The sequence below is a fragment of the Lycium ferocissimum genome, chromosome 2, assembly GCF_029784015.1.
Source record: "Lycium ferocissimum isolate CSIRO_LF1 chromosome 2, AGI_CSIRO_Lferr_CH_V1, whole genome shotgun sequence".
In the NCBI taxonomy this organism is placed as follows: Eukaryota; Viridiplantae; Streptophyta; class Magnoliopsida; order Solanales; family Solanaceae; genus Lycium; species Lycium ferocissimum.
In genome coordinates, this window is record NC_081343.1 from 41,400,608 (window position 1) to 41,416,413 (window position 15,806).

Here is a 15,806-nt window from a genome sequence, read left to right on the forward strand (position 1 = left end):
TAAGATTTCAAACGAGCGTGTATAAAATTTAACTTAAAACAAATATACCTCTGGATATATAATGACGACGGTGTGATTGACCCCAACTTCAACATTTTTTTGCGCGGGTTGACCTTCTTTTGGGGTGGTCTTTAATTTTTGCCCCTCAAAGTGGTGATTTTTAATATTTGTCCTTCGCTTAACACCCAGTTGCAGGATAGAAGTTGGGATTCGTAAGGCATAAGTTGGACCCCAACTTATGCATCACGGCAAACATTTTTTTGCGCGGATTGCCCTTCTTTTGGGGTGGTCTTTAAATTTTGCCCCTCAAATTTGTACGGTCTTTAAATTTTGCCCTCATATTTGTGGTCTTTAAGTTGTGCGCTTTTTAACCACAAATTGGAAAGGTGGGCGAATACATGAAGTTCGGTTCGAACCCCCGCTGAATAAAAATTAAAATAAAAAAATAATTTCGCAAGGCGGGGGTGGGGGAGTGTATGCGGATCATTTATTAGCATTCCCTGATACAATCTTTAAGGAAAAGCTAAAGTTATGCCGGATCCGACATAATTTAGTTATGCGCTTATAAAAAGGGGCGAGAATTTTAGTTAAGACATAACAAAATTATGCCCCGTATAAGGCAAGAACTTTTCTTCATTAAGGCATAGACTTTGCCTTATAAGGCAAAGTTTAAGTTATATTTTCATTTGACAAGGAAAAGTTCCATATTACGTCCATTTTTAAATTTAAATTTCGCATACTTTTTTTTTAAATTTAGATTATGCTTTGGGATACTTTTTAGTTAAGGCATAACTAAAAGTTTACCTTGAAAAGTAAAAAAATAAATAAATTATATATATATGCCTTAAGGCAAAGTCCGTAATAGCTCCTCCGGCTTTTATTTAAACATAACTAAAAATTTATGGGCATAGCAAAATTTAAACTTTTGCCTTATAAGGCAAACTTTTAGTTATCTTTAAAAAAACTTACGCCTTGGTAACATCTTTTAGTTATGTTTTATAAATGACACTTTTAGTTAAGGCATTACTTAAAAGTTTACCTTGAAAAGTTAAAATATATATATATATATATATATATATATATATATATATGCTTATATAAAGTACTGCGAGGGGCATAAGCGAAATTTAAACTCGCTTTGGAATTTTTTTTTTTTAAATTTTTGACCGAGCGGGGTTTCGAATCCGGTAACCTTTGTTATGGGTTTTTAGCGAAGCGCAAAATTTAAATATAATAAAATATCCACAATATGAGGGGCAAAATTTAAATACCACCCCAAATATAAGGGCAAAGCGAATCGTTTCTACCCAAATTAGGCCTTAGGGTCACTTAAGGTGCCTTAAAGCCTAACTTGTCTTTGAGTTAAGCCTTAAAGACGTATGTTTGCAAAATTCCAGCAATTTTTTCTATTTTTTTTTGCCTTAAGGCAGAGTTTGAAACCCAAAAAACTTATGCTGCGAATCCCAACTTACGTCTTGCGATTTTTTTTTAATTAATTTATACGGAGTTGAGCGAGTTCAAACTTGACATGTAGGAACTTTTAAATTGAAATTAAATATAAAAATTAAAAAATTAAAAAATAAGAACAGTAGTGCAAATTACTGGGAAAAAAAAAAAGTAGTGCAAATTGCCCAACTATTAACAAAAGTTAAAGTTGGACATTTCGAATTATTCGGGGTAAACTTTGAATCATTTCCCCAAAAAAATTCCAAAACGGTCATTTGTTACCTAAATGGTCCTCGTACTTAGTTAAAGGGAAAAAAACCAAGCTGCCCAATTTGCCCCTACAACTACCAACCAACTTCCCGTTCCATATTTCAACCTATTTGTACCAACTTGGCGGCAATACTTTAAAAATGTAACAACACGATCTTTGACAGTTTAGTTGCTAACTGAAAAATGGGTGTTCAAGGTCTCTGGGATCTCATTGCCCCCGTTGGTCGCCGCGTGTCCGTCGAGACCCTAGCCGGTAAAAAACTGGCAATCGGTAACTTCACTTTCCTTTAACCCTAACCCTAATTAATACGTACTTCTTTTTTCCCAATTTATGTGACAGTTAAAATTTAGAGAGTCAACCAAGTTTCCTTATATGCCTTTTAAATATTTTAAGTTGTTAATTACTCTATCCATTTCAAAATAAGTGGTGTTTTTACCTTTCCATTTGGTTAATAAGTGGTTTTTTTACATAATCCAATAATGTTTATTCAATATTACCCTTATTTAATATCTTTTTTAAGGTTTTTATTAGGGTTTAAGTCAGTAAAAATATACATTTTCTAGGAATGAGTATTTTTTTAAGGGGTGTGGCTGAGCTAAAAACGCCGCTTGCTTTGAAATGAATGGAGTATTGTGATTCATTAAAGTACTTTTTTGCGTAGTTTCCAAATATATAAATTTCATTTCAAAAAATTAAAGCTTCTATGTCTGAATTCATTGTCAAAGTTTAGAAGTTTGAATCTCGAAATTCCAACCGTGCCACATAAATTGGGACAGAGGGAGTACAACTCACTGATCATATTTATACTGATTACTGTGTGAAAATTGTTATTTATCAGATGCGAGTATATGGATTATACAATTCATGAAAGCAATGCGAGATGAAAAGGGAGAGATGGTGCGGAATGCCCACATTTTGGGATTTTTCCGTCGAATTTGCAAGTTACTCTACCTTCGGACCAAGCCAGTCTTTGTATTTGATGGCGGCACGCCAGCCCTGAAGCGTAGAACAGTGATCGCGCGTCGACGCCAGCGGGAAAATGCTCAGGCCAAAATTAGGAAAACTGCTGAAAAATTGCTCCTCAATCATGTTAGTCCCTCAATTATTTGGAGTTATGTGTTGCAGACTTGGAACATATTAGTGTACCATGTTTAAAACAACTTAAGTTTTTGGATAAGACGGGTCACACAATTCAATATGTTATAGGTGTTCTAGTTACCAACAAAGTATTTTCACGGGCTCCGGAGCATGTTACAAACCTAAATAAAGAAAGGTTTCTCCTTATCTGTTAGATGAGATTGTGCATTCTGTTGAAAAATATGTTTGTTTTTTCTATTGTTGTTCACATAAGTGCTTGTCATTAATGCTGTCATAGATAATCAAGCAAGCAAACGAGAGAACATGTTCCGTTTATGCTGCCAGGCTGTCAATGAAACCACTATTTCCTTGATTCTCTGTTTTGCTTATATCGGAAATTGGTCGTGTTTTATCTAACTTAAGTGTTTGGTATGAAGGAAAATGTCTTCTTAAGAAACAAGTGAGTTTCATACTTATTTTCTATGGTAAGTAAGTAAAAAAATATTATCCCAAGAGCATTTATATGTAATCTAGCAAAACATTATAGGGGTGGGATGAGGTGGGGAATGGGGTTGGGGGTGGCGATGGCGATGGGTGGGATGGGGGTTGGGGCGTTGGGTGGGTGGGCAGGAGACAATGAATTTGAATGTCACTTATGGAACTTGTTTTCCCTACTTCCACTAGGGGAGTCATTTTACTTATTTTTAAGGAACTTATTTTCCTATAGAAAGTGTTTTCCAAAACATTTGGACCAACCAAACATGGGAAAATTGGAGAAATCCATACCAAACACACCCTTGGAATGCACTCAATATCAGAAACCTCATTATGCGGTAAGCACTTAACAGTTTGCATGATGTTGAATAACTTTTTTTATCCATTTCTACTTGCAGCTTAAGGCAATGAGGCTCAAAGAGCAGTCTGTGGATCTGGAGAACCAGAGGAAACAGACTGATGCAAAGGGTAAAAAGGTTATCACAGAGGCAACTGGAACTATGAAGAACATGGCCGAAGGAAATGGCTTGGTCACAGAGAATTATGATAAAGAAGCACTGGATGAGATGTAAGTTATGGTAGTCAGTCGTGTGATCTTTTTTTGTTTTTGGATAAGTTATACAGTTGTATCATCTTGTCGCTTTTTACTTGAATGTGGACATAAAAGATCCTGACACTCATTTTGACAAGTTAATTAAGGTTGGCAGCTTCTATTCAAGCAGAGGAAGACGGGAATTTTGCTGAGGACGCATCAACATCTTGTGCAGGGGCTTCTGCTGAAAATGATAACTCCGATGAAGACGAAGAGATGATACTGGTTAGCATCAACTGGTTTTTGATTTCATTTTCATCCTCACATGTCAGATTCAGATCGTGCATGATGCTGGTGACCGTGTTATTTGAGTAGTAAAATGATTTTGACGCTTTTGATCTCTGTACACCTTTTAGTTGTGTGTAAAAAAAGGTAACAACTATTAGATCCACTGATGTTTCTGCTGCTGGAAATCTAAATAATTTTTGGGTTAGGATTATGCGTTGCTGTATGGCTTTAGGAATGATTAAACTTCATTCGCATGCACGTATATTCTTTTACTGGAGTGCATTAATGAGTAAAGATGTCTTTTCCGAAACTTTATCCTTCCATAGAAAGGAAATTCTAAAGATTATTTGCTGTTCCGTTAGATGCACGTATGTAACTTTCATTTTCTACTATTTCAATCCATGGACATAATCGCGTCCATGTAATTGTGATGCTTGTGATATTTTCAATGAGATTATGAATAGATTTTTGTCTCTTACTAACCAAGCCCCCAAACTCTTTATGCAATGTGCAGCCAGCAATGCAAGGAAAAGTTGATCCTTCTGTTTTAGCTGCTTTACCTCCATCAATGCAACTTGATCTTCTTGGTCAGGTAATGGTGGTTCTTTTACATATGGAAGCAGTATCCAGTTTAGTGTTCCTTCAAAAGGAGACAAAAAAACTGTTGTTGAATTTTCTCTCTTTGTTTGATCAATTAATAACTTGTTTGCCAGATGAGGGAGAGATTGATGGCAGAGAACAGACAAAAGTATCAGAAGGTCAAGAAGGTACATAAGCTTTTTGTATATCAGACATAATGATTTCTCTTGTCTATCAAATAAAAAAGTACATAATGGTTTCTCTTTCTGCCATTGCTTTTTGGGTTTTGGGGCTCTGTATCTGCTTTAATATAGATATCTTTTGTAGTTTAAAGTACATAATTTATAGTTTGCGCACAGCATCTCATGTTTGACAACACAATATCTCATTTTTCAATCTGGTCCTTGTTTGTGAGTTAGATTGGATGGATCTTCACGTTGATCTCTTTGAAATGATGTATCTATCATTAAAAAGTTTTTTGTGAGGTTGATGGTTTAGTTAGTACTTCTCTCACATGTTATGTAATTTATGATGGTGGATTTCAAGCATTCTTGAGTCCTGTTTAGGACTCCTGGGCTTACAATTTTCCCTGAATTTATGTTGTTCAATTATGTTAGTTGTGGTTGCTAGGTTAACAACTGAGGATGTGTCCTTCTGGATAAATTCTTTATCTGTTTCTGTCTAATTCTCTAGATGCATCTCTCAGGCCCCGGAAAAATTCTCAGAACTGCAAATACAAGCTTATCTGAAAACTGTTGCTTTCCGACGCGAGATAAGTGAAGTGCAGAAATCTGCTGCTGGAAGGGGAATAGGCGGTGTTCGGACTTCAAGGATTGCTTCTGAAGCAAATAGGGAATTCATTTTCTCCTCCTCTTTTACTGGGGACAAAGAGTAAGTAACCGTCATTTGGTTTACTATAGTGATTCTTTTCATTTTCCTTTCCTTTCTTGCTCAAATCATCATTGTCCGCTAAAAAAATTGCATATTGGTGGTTATCAGTGTCCTTGCATCTGCTGGGGAAGATCAAACTAGTAAGAAGCCAAGTGCAGTTCAGACAGAAAATAATTTGGCAAATGCTGCGAGTGTTGCTGCAACAAGGAAATCTAGTAGTGTGGTAGAATCGATTGTGACTGAACCTGAAAGGGCATTTAATGATGATGTGGAGACATATCTGGATGAGAGGGGTAATATTCGAGTCAGCAGACTGAGAGCCATGGGTGTTCGCATGACTCGAGATTTACAGAGAAATTTAGATTTGATGAAAGAGATAGAGGAGGAGAGTATGACCAGAAACAAAGATTCTAGCGATGTGCCTACTGTAAGTGACACTGCTGTACATTCCCCTGGAAATGTCTCTGATACAATTTCGCATTTGAACTCATCCAATCCAGATGATGATGGGAAGGCTTGTTTAAACAACAAAAGTAAAGAGTCTGAGTTGAGAAGCGGGACTACAATTCAGATATCTTTTGAAGATAAGTTTGAACATGATTGTGCCAATGATGATGATGATATATTTGCGCGTTTAGTGGCAGGTGATCCAGCGATGGAATTTCCTATGGATCATTCCCCCTCAAAGAAACAGTCTCTAGATTCTGCTTCGGACGTTGAGTGGGAGGAAGGAGTGATTGAAGAGAAAGGTGACTTGCTAAGCAATAACTCTCAAGGGGAAGGTCAGGCTCCACTGGATAAAGATGGCATGGATGATGAGGCTGAAGTAGAATGGGAAGAAGGATGTTTAGATATTCACGAGGAGCCTTCCTTACTTCCATCGGATTCAAGAAGTGCTTATAAAGGTGCTTTGGAAGAAGAAGCCAATTATCAGGAAGCAGTAAGGAGGAGTCTTGAGGATTTGAGAGATCATAGATCCATAGATAAATCTCATGAGAAAGAGATGTCCAAAGAAGCTATTCAAATGGTTACTCAGGGTACTAGTATTGAATCTGTTGGTCAAGAGAACTATTGTCGAAATACACATGAAAATCTTCAACAGAAAGATTTATCACCTGCAATTCAGACTGCTGACTTGCACGGTACTGTACATGAGATGGATATTGCAGGGAGTAATAACTGTTTGGGGACCCATTTGGGAGAACAATTTCAAGCTAGTTCTGGTGACAGAAATATGCAGATTGAAAATGCAACCAGTCATGCTGACAGAAATTTGCAGATTGAAGAAGCAACCAGTGATACTGACAGAAATTATTGTGATATACATATGGAACCGACCATTCCACTTGATGGATCAGAGGTTGACATGATTAAAAAGAAGATAGCAGATACCACTGTTGAGGTTTCGAGTAACGTAAGAAGTGCTTCACATGTTACTTCTATAGAACAATCAACATTTAATGATTTGCCGAATGAAAGTACCTCTGATGCCCAACAATATGAATCTGAAGCTGCCTCACATCATTATACACATGAGTCGACAGAACTCACCAAAGCTTTCAGTGAGGGTTTTATAACTGATATTGATAGTGCACAAAACCTAGACGAGGAAGGTGCATGTGATGGCCCATTATTTGGGGGAAGGGATCTCTTGGGCAATTTGGATTCTGCAGGTAGGAAAGAAGATCAAAAAGTTATGATGGCTAGTTTGGAGGAGGAGATGCATGTATTGGATAAAGAGCGTGAAAAACTAGGAGATGAGCAGAGAAAGCTTGAGCGTAATGCAGAGTCTGTTAGCTCTGAAATGTTTGCAGAGTGCCAGGTAGGTTTTTGATGATTTTGTATTTCTTTCAATGCTATTCTAAACCTACTTTATTTCCAAATATCAAATTTTATTAGTTTGAAGTTGTTTTCCCACTAGGGAGTAGGGATATTTTGTTGAGGTGTTCCTTGGCCATTTTATTTAGTTTCCCTCAATTTGCCGGAATGTGCTAGGTGGATGTGAGTACAAGTTGATTAGTGCTACCAGTTTAGTTTTGTTATTGCCATGCCATACAGCCTGTTCTATCTCAATGATTTTTTTGCACCAACTCTTTGGGTGTAATGATTCTAGGCTACGTCATGCTGTTTGGATGTAACGCATCTAGGCTAAGATCATACTTTGTATTGGAATACCTTATCTTATTTAAATCACGTAATTAATTGGTGTATCCTGGTTAGTTTATCAACTTGACATCCGAACATGCGTGATTGTATTTTGCGTAGTGACCTTGTGTACTATACAGAAATAGAAGCCTGCATGTGTAGGGGCTTAGGCGTATATAATATATATATATATATATATATATATATATATATATCTTTGAACACATTTTTATAATAGATATATCTTTCCTTATAAAAAAATACCCTTTTATATCCTGCTCCAGATTACTGGTCCGGAGTCATCTTCATTGTTTTGGTGCTCGATTCCTTTTCCCTGATGTTTTATGGTGATATGGTATCATCTGATTTACATCTTTCTCTATGTTAGGAGTTGCTCCAAATGTTTGGCTTGCCATATATCATAGCTCCAATGGAAGCTGAAGCCCAATGTGCTTACATGGAACTTACTAATCTTGTCGATGGTGTGGTTACTGATGACTCTGATGCGTTCTTGTTTGGTGCTCGAAGTGTATACAAGAACATATTTGATGATCGCAAATATGTAGAGACATACTTTATGAAGGTTCATCATCAATTTACCAGTGTTTTGAATGCTTTTCTTTCCCTTAAGTTTGTCTTTCTGTCTTTCTGTTAACACAAACAATTTTATTACCTCCACGGCAATGGTTAAATAATGCTTGTAGTAAGAGGAATTGTTTTTCTTTTCGTGATCACTATCACAGCCACTTCCCATCCCGCCCAAAAGAAAAAGAAAAAAAAAAGAGCAAAAGGAAAGAAAAATATTTTGAGGTTGGTGGTACGCTACGGGGCCAATGTTTCATTTGTTAAAGAACATTGTAGTTTCCTTTCATTTATAGTGCCTGTGGTTGATCACATATCTGTATTTATTAGGATGTGGAGAATGAGCTTGGGTTGGATAGAGAAAAGATAATTCGTATGGCATTGCTCCTTGGGAGCGATTATACTGAAGGAGTGAGGTAAGCTTGTTGCTCTTTTACAGAGTGTTATGTCCTGCTAACCAGGTGTCTCTGCCTCTCTTGTTGACTCGGGCAATTAGTCTTGTTTGCATATTCTCATCACGGGACGATAGATAGTACAGTACTATAGCTTTTTTATGTAAAGCATCATAGTTTGTCTGAGACATGCGGAAGTCCTCATCCATTCTTTTTTCATGGTGCAGTGGGATTGGTATTGTTAATGCCATTGAAGTTGTAAATGCATTTCCTGAGGAAGATGGTCTTCAGAAATTTCGTGAGTGGGTGGAATCGCCAGATCCATCCATTCTCGGGGGGCTTGATGCACAGGCAGGTTCCAGCTCTAGGAAGAGAGGGTGTAAAGTTGGTGATCCTGATATGAGTTGCTCAACCAGCAATCTTGAAGGCAATACCGCATCTGACGAGAATGTCCACAGGTCCGAGGACAGAGCTGACAAGTTGAAGCAAATTTTCATGAATAAACATGTAAACCAATTGTGCCCTTTTGCTTCAAATCTATTGTCTATTTGACTGAAAAAGCATGACCTCACTCTTTCTTTCGTGTTCACAGAGAAATATTAGTAAAAACTGGCATATTCCTTCTTCGTTTCCGAGTAGTGCTGTAATTTCAGCATATGTGTCTCCGCGAGTTGACAAGTCAACAGAGCCTTTCGCATGGGGGAAGCCTGATGTTTCTGTTCTTCGCAAGTGAGTTGTATATGGTTTTTTTTCCTTTGAAAGGTCAAATGAGGATTTGGGATTTATGTGACTCTAAATGAGCATTTGTTTGTTGCAGAGTTTGTTGGGAGAAATTCGGTTGGAGCAGCCAGAAGGCAGATGAATTGCTACTACCGGTTCTGAAAGAGTACAACAAACATGAGGTTGATCCTTTTTCATGTTCACCTACCTCTGTCACTAAAGCTGCACAATAATGGATATACTCATTAACCACGTCAATTGACATGTTTCTTTCGAAATAAAGGAATGGCTTATATGATAAGAAAAATTTCAGCACATCACCTTTGTATTGTTTCTGAATGCTCTGCACTTATTGTTTTCTTCATCTTGTGGTAATTTGTCTGATTGGAGAAAGAGCAAGTTGATGCAGACCTTTTCTCTCACTGTTCCTTTGTTTACTTGATGTAGACACAACTTCGACTGGAAGCCTTCTACTCCTTCAATGAGAGATTTGCAAAAATTCGTAGCAAGAGGATAAAGAAGGCTGTTAAATATATGACAGGGAACAAATCCAGTGATTTAATGCATGGAAGTGTACGAGATGCTCCTGGAAGCTCTAAAAAAAGAGTAGTAAAATCTAATGATATGAATGAGGAAAAGATAGAGGATCCTCTGAGGGGACCTGATTACGAGGAGACTGAAACAAAAAGAAGTTCAGTTGGAAAGAAGTCAAGAAAAAGGAAAGGAGAGCATTTGCAGCCTGAACATTTGGAACCACCAGATGGAGAAGGAAGCAAGCGAAACACCAGTAAGAAATCATGTGGTAGTATAGGAGGACGACAGAAAACAGCTCGATCTGTGGGGAAGGCAAGTAAGAAATCCTGTTCCAGATCCTCCAAAACAAGCTCGGAGGGGGAAACAGATAGTGATATAGAGCAACAATCACAAATTGAGAAGCTTGAAAAGCCAAATCAAGCTAGAAGAGTAAGTCCTTTTCCTGCAACACTAATTGTATTTTAACTCATTATGACTGCAATTTTTTGAGTGAAATTTAGAAACATTAACAGTATCTTTTGAGAGCTCATCCAGATGCTATATTTTGTGATAGTATTAGGAAGATACTCATTGCATTGGTGCTAAGGTCAAATCACCCCTTGTTTAGTGTTCCCCTAACCTCTACTGAATTCCTATCCAAAAAGAATTAGAGCTGAATTGTTCGATTCTCTCAGGGCTAATAATTTCGATGCCGCTTCTGGAAGTCCTATCTTTATGTTTATGATATTTTGGGTCTGCAAGTCCGATCTTTATGTTTATGATATTTACTTTTGCAAGTCCTATATTATATGGTGCTTATAATATCTTGTTACATGTGATCTATGCAATTTTACTCGTTGTTCGTATTGCCTGTGAAAATTGTTGACATAGTTTGGTTGCCTGTTGTCTCAAATTCTTGCTTCGTTTTCCGATCTCGAGAATTTGCAATGTCAACATTCTCTTCGGAGATCATCGCTAGTATATGCACGTATTTTGAAAAATATCCACCTACTTTTAAACAAAAAGACCGAGTCAAGTTTCACTTAGGACATATTCACTGTTCAGGGAAAGTGAACTTTCTCTCTATTATCGATTTCTGTTTTATTTACTTGAGGCATCTCTCCAGTTCATGAGTTTTAATATTTTTTTCCATTTCGTTCTAATTGAAATTTCAGTCAGAGCGTCATCGGAAAATAGTGAATTACAGTGATTTGAGAGATGACGAGTCTGACGAAGCTGACAAAGATAATGGAGATTCTGCTACTGAAAAGTTAGAAAGGAGAGAATCAGGAGCAGATGTGGGCATAGCTGAATGTTATCCTGCTGATTCTAGTAAGATGAATGAGAATGATGCAAGTAATGATTACTCTCCTCAAGAGTTGTCAAACCTTGAAACAGGTGGGACAGAGAGGGAATCTACTGTTCAGCCAAGTTTTCTTGAAACTTATGATCCTGTTCCTGGGGATGTTTTGTCTGAGGAGTACCTTAAAATGGGGGGTGGGTTTTGCTTAGAGGAAGATGATGGAGATATGGAGCATGAGACAAAAGCTTCCAAGGAGGAGTACCTTAAAATGGGGGGTGGGTTTTGCTCAGAGGAAGATGATAGAGATATGGCGCATGAGACAAAAGCTACTAGCCCTATCTTATCAGTTGAGTGTTCTGATATTTATAGTTCTTCTCACCTTTTGGGAGATGAGAATTGTGGTAATGCTTCTAACCAATTGATTTCTAGCCCCTCGAAGAAAACGAGTGAGAAGCAATGTGAAGCAGGGATAGGTGCATCTGAAATTGACCAAGATTTAAACAACACAACTAATACTACTTGTCGCAAGGTATCACTGCACCAAGAAAATATGGAGAACAATGATTATGCGTCCAGTTCAGTATTTCTTCGTGCAATGCCAAATTTGAGGAAGCGCAAGAAGAATAGCTGACGGTATCAGTGTTGCTGTGTAGGTAGGATAATCCTTTGTATATGAAGTAGGTTAGCTGTAATTCCTATTAACATTTCGCATTAAGTGCCTGTGTCACATGGGACTTCCCACCTTGTATGATTTTTGTCAAAGTGGATTAATTATTAAATCCATCTCTCGATGCAACAGATAAGTTTCCGAGCTGCATATCTGGTGCTTACTGCTTAGTGATGAACTGACATGGATTCATGGGTGACAAAGTTGCTCATATATGCAGAGTTTTTGGTTTGCTAATACTTGCTGCTAAAAGTCCCAGGAGAAGTTGCATCTTTCTGTTTTCTGGCAAGAACTATCATCCTTGTACTATTTCGTACTGCTTTTAGTCCTGATTTCCTGGAGTTGTGATGGGTTATAAATAGTTTTGGGAGATAAATGCATTTAAGTTCTGTTTTACGAAATCAAGACTACCTCAAGCTCAAGAAATAGGGTGCTTACAAAGTGAGCCGTAGGGACTTTTGGCGACTCTCTCTAGCCACTGTATTTCCTTTTAGTCCATATTTGATGGCTATTATGAGAGGTGACGTTCGAGGAAAGTTGAGCACTTAAATATTGAAGTTGGGGTTCCACGTAGCTTGTCTTTGCAATGAAAGCAGGTAGTTGTGTCATTCTTTACTCGTATGTTTGTCGTGTCAGTGATTAATGCTCTCTATAGACAGACGCTACATTTGACATAGCGGCCAATCCTACATAAGCATCTTCTATATTCTTGATCTATCTAGCTCTTTTTGGGAAATTTTACCGTGTCAGGTGTAACCTCTCTGTTTACACCCGAAAAGTAGACACAAATGCTTTTTCTGTTTTCCCCTCCCCCACGCCCCGGGATTCTTTTCAGCACTTGAATTTCAGTTATTTGTCCTTTCAATTAAAAATGTCAAGCCATGGAAATACCAAGCCAACCTAAAACATCTGTCTTCAGAGCTAAATTATTCAGTCATAGTGAATACAATATTCACTTTCCTACAACAATAGAGCCAAATCTTGGCTTACTGCTGCAAATTCGTGATCCACTTGATTCTTTAACTTGTTTCTGCCACTGAAAACATGGCGTACTGGTACATTGGCTGATTAGCGATGGGAGGAAGAACTAAAGAATTGAGGGGTTAGTTTTTCTCATAGTGTAACATAATCATTGGTCAAATCTCAATTGCATTGCTTATAGTTGAAAAAACCGTGATGAGGACCTGATCCAAGCTGACGCCCTACATGAAAAAGCTATTAAGAAAAACGAATGCATATATTGGGACATGAATCAAGCAAACTCTACTTCTAAATTGTGTTTGTGGGGTCGTTTTGGTGGGACGGTTGCTCCCCACTACCACTGGTCTCTGGATAAATTGAACTTTATCGCTAATAGTGTTTGTTTCAAAACAATGACTACAAGATGTGTGTGTTAAATTATTTAATTTGGAACAAAATACTTGGTGCAAGTACTCTTTGTGGATGTGATTTGTCGTGGATACAGTATTGACACATCTTGAGGATAATCCTCACAAGGGACAAAAGGTTGTGGCAGAACTAGAATATTTCATCGCACATTGGATGGTGCAAAACTCTTAAAAATGAAGATTAGATAGTCGCAAACCAAATAATGGAAGCCATGAAGCAAGTTTTTTGATGTACACAAAAGTTTCAAAAAGGAGTGTGCGCACTAAAATTTAGTCGGACTTAAATTTACAAATTAATTCGGATCATATTCAAAGTTCGAGATGTATTGGTCCAAACAAGTATTATGGGCTAATATAATCGGGCATTGCTTAAGTCCAAAATATATGAATTTAATTGAAGGTAAAATTTCAAATGACTACCTTATTATAAAACTACCATTTGTAGCTTACCCTTTTAATATTACCATTCGTAGCTAAAAAATCGAATTTGATTTGTGTATGTTTTTTTCGCGTACGTATTTGTTTTCCAAAGAATACATGAGCATGAGGTAAAAAAAGGAACACTTTTAATTTAGGTCACCAGAATTTTGGTATTAAATGAGAAATTAAGATATTTTTTACCTTCTTTTAATGCAAAATCTGTGAATATTCCCTTTCCTTACACGTTTCTCTTCTTCCATGCAATCTTCCACATTCAAACGTAAAAATTCAAATTTCAAATTAAATCTTTAACACTCGAAAATACATTGACAAAACAAACACGATCAATCATCGGTATTTCGTGCAAAAACACCGTTTTGATTTCACAAATTTCGTCTATTCAAGTTGTATTTATATGATTTCAAAACAACACGATCAATCAGTCAGCCCAATGTATTTGAAGTTTTCAATATTGATTTCGTTTTTTATTTACCCATGTATTTGATAGCATAACTAATGTATTTGACGTTTCCAATCAAACTCCATGTATTTTATATTAAATATCATGTATTTGTGTGAGTAGCAATTTGCATCACTCATGTATTTAGTGGTAATGTATTTGAAGTTTTCAATATTGAATTCGTTTTTTATTTACCCATGTCTTTGATAGCATAGCTAATGTATTTGAAGTTTTCCAATCAAACTCCATGTGTTTTATATTAAATCTTCATGTATTTGTGTGAGTAACAATTTGCATCACCCATGTATTTGATGGGATTAATTTGAACAAAATACATAAATATATAGAAAACTTACCATGTATTTGCGTCATCCGTGTATTTGAAACTAGATGAACCGATGGAATTAATTTGAACAAAATACACAGATATATAGAAAAACTTACAAAAATACACCACCAACCACAACAATTGGTAGTTATATCATAGAACATACACAAATACATATATTTTTTTCGTCTTCAAAACCCTAAAAAAACTTTCTCTCTCCTTCTCTCGTGTGCGCCCGCCATAACCACCACCATGGCACAAGCAAAAACAATCACTTCCACTAAGTTGATTTTGTGGAAGAATAATAACACAAATAGCGAAAATTCACAAAACAAAAGGAGATGGGATATAACTTAGATTTCTTTTTTTTTTCCTTTTTTCTTGAAAAAGAAAAAGAAAGAATTTGACGAATCTTCTTGATTGGTGAGAATGGAAGTGAAATTTTTTGACAGGGAAGAGAAGGAAGACGATCATAAAGGTAAAAGCTTATGAAAAAGGAGAGAGAATGGTAATGTATATTAATTGATTAATATTGTTACCATTAAAAGGATACGGGATTGGGGGTGCTAATTTTTAGGTGTATTTGTGAAATGGTAATTCAAAAAATTACTGTGTAGCTATAATAGTTAAATTAGAAAAGTATTTAGTTATTATTAGTAATTAAAATAAAAGGTAGTTATTACCACTAATTATGTATTAGAAGTAGCTATAACGCGTAAAAATTCCTTAATTGAAAGACCAATTCAATTGGGCTTAGTCTATCTTGTCCGACATCACATGATGAGCCCGTTCCATTAGCCCAAGGTCCATGCCATGTGTCAAATGACATGACACGCAAAATCGTGCCACGTGCATAAGTGACGTAGCATGCCAAGTCAATATAAGAACCAATCAAATGTCACTTAGTGTTCAAATGATATGGTTCAACTAATCATATACATACCCGCAACTATAAAGAGGAGTCATGTTCATAAGGCCAAAAGGGATCAAGAAAAATACATATAGAAGCTCTCCTCTCCAAAGGTGATCCGCAAGTCTTCCTCATACTAAAAATTATTCGTCTCTAAGTGGTGAGCCGCAAGTTTCCGTACCTCCACGTTTGTGATTAAAGCTTGACTCCGCATTCGTGGTGAAATTACAGCAACAAGTAATTTGTCGATTCAAGAACAAGCAAAGCCTTTGATTGACGGGTGTGAGGAGAAGAATCAGAGGATTACATATTTTTATTTAAAATTTTTATAAAGATTGTAACCGCCATAACAAATATTTAAATTAAATATTATAACTTATCGTTATTTTTAATTTTTGA

General features: G+C 36.7%; 1 protein-coding gene across 2 annotated transcripts; it reads left to right on the top strand.

The window, feature by feature from the left end:
* The first annotated feature begins 1,700 nt into the window (after positions 1–1,700).
* LOC132037842 (DNA repair protein UVH3) lies at positions 1,701–12,047 on the top strand. 2 transcript variants are annotated; one of them, XM_059428485.1, is made up of 15 exons: positions 1,701–1,987; positions 2,556–2,806; positions 3,688–3,857; positions 3,989–4,106; positions 4,624–4,701; positions 4,823–4,876; positions 5,395–5,579; positions 5,688–7,401; positions 8,113–8,307; positions 8,637–8,722; positions 8,926–9,205; positions 9,291–9,427; positions 9,516–9,600; positions 9,866–10,381; positions 11,107–12,047. In XM_059428485.1, exons 1-15 carry the CDS (start codon positions 1,900–1,902, stop codon positions 11,863–11,865), a joined length of 4,716 nt encoding a protein of 1,571 aa, XP_059284468.1. In that variant the 5' UTR covers positions 1,701–1,899; the 3' UTR covers positions 11,866–12,047. The 2 variants fall into 2 exon arrangements, with proteins under 2 accessions (XP_059284468.1, XP_059284472.1); XM_059428489.1 differs by lacking the exon at positions 1,701–1,987 and having other exon boundaries at positions 2,666–2,806; positions 3,997–4,106.
* The last annotated feature ends 3,759 nt before the right edge of the window (positions 12,048–15,806 follow it).

Bases quoted from the DNA above. Each gene is read 5' to 3' on its own strand.
- LOC132037842 (XM_059428485.1), top strand. From the start codon at position 1,900: ATGGGTGTTCAAGGTCTCTGGGATCTCATTGCCCCCGTTGGTCGCCGC. The intron at 8,723-8,925 runs GTAAGCTTGTTG...TTCATGGTGCAG, and splicing joins GATTATACTGAAGGAGTGAG to TGGGATTGGTATTGTTAATG. The intron at 9,206-9,290 runs GTAAACCAATTG...TCGTGTTCACAG, and splicing joins AAATTTTCATGAATAAACAT to AGAAATATTAGTAAAAACTG.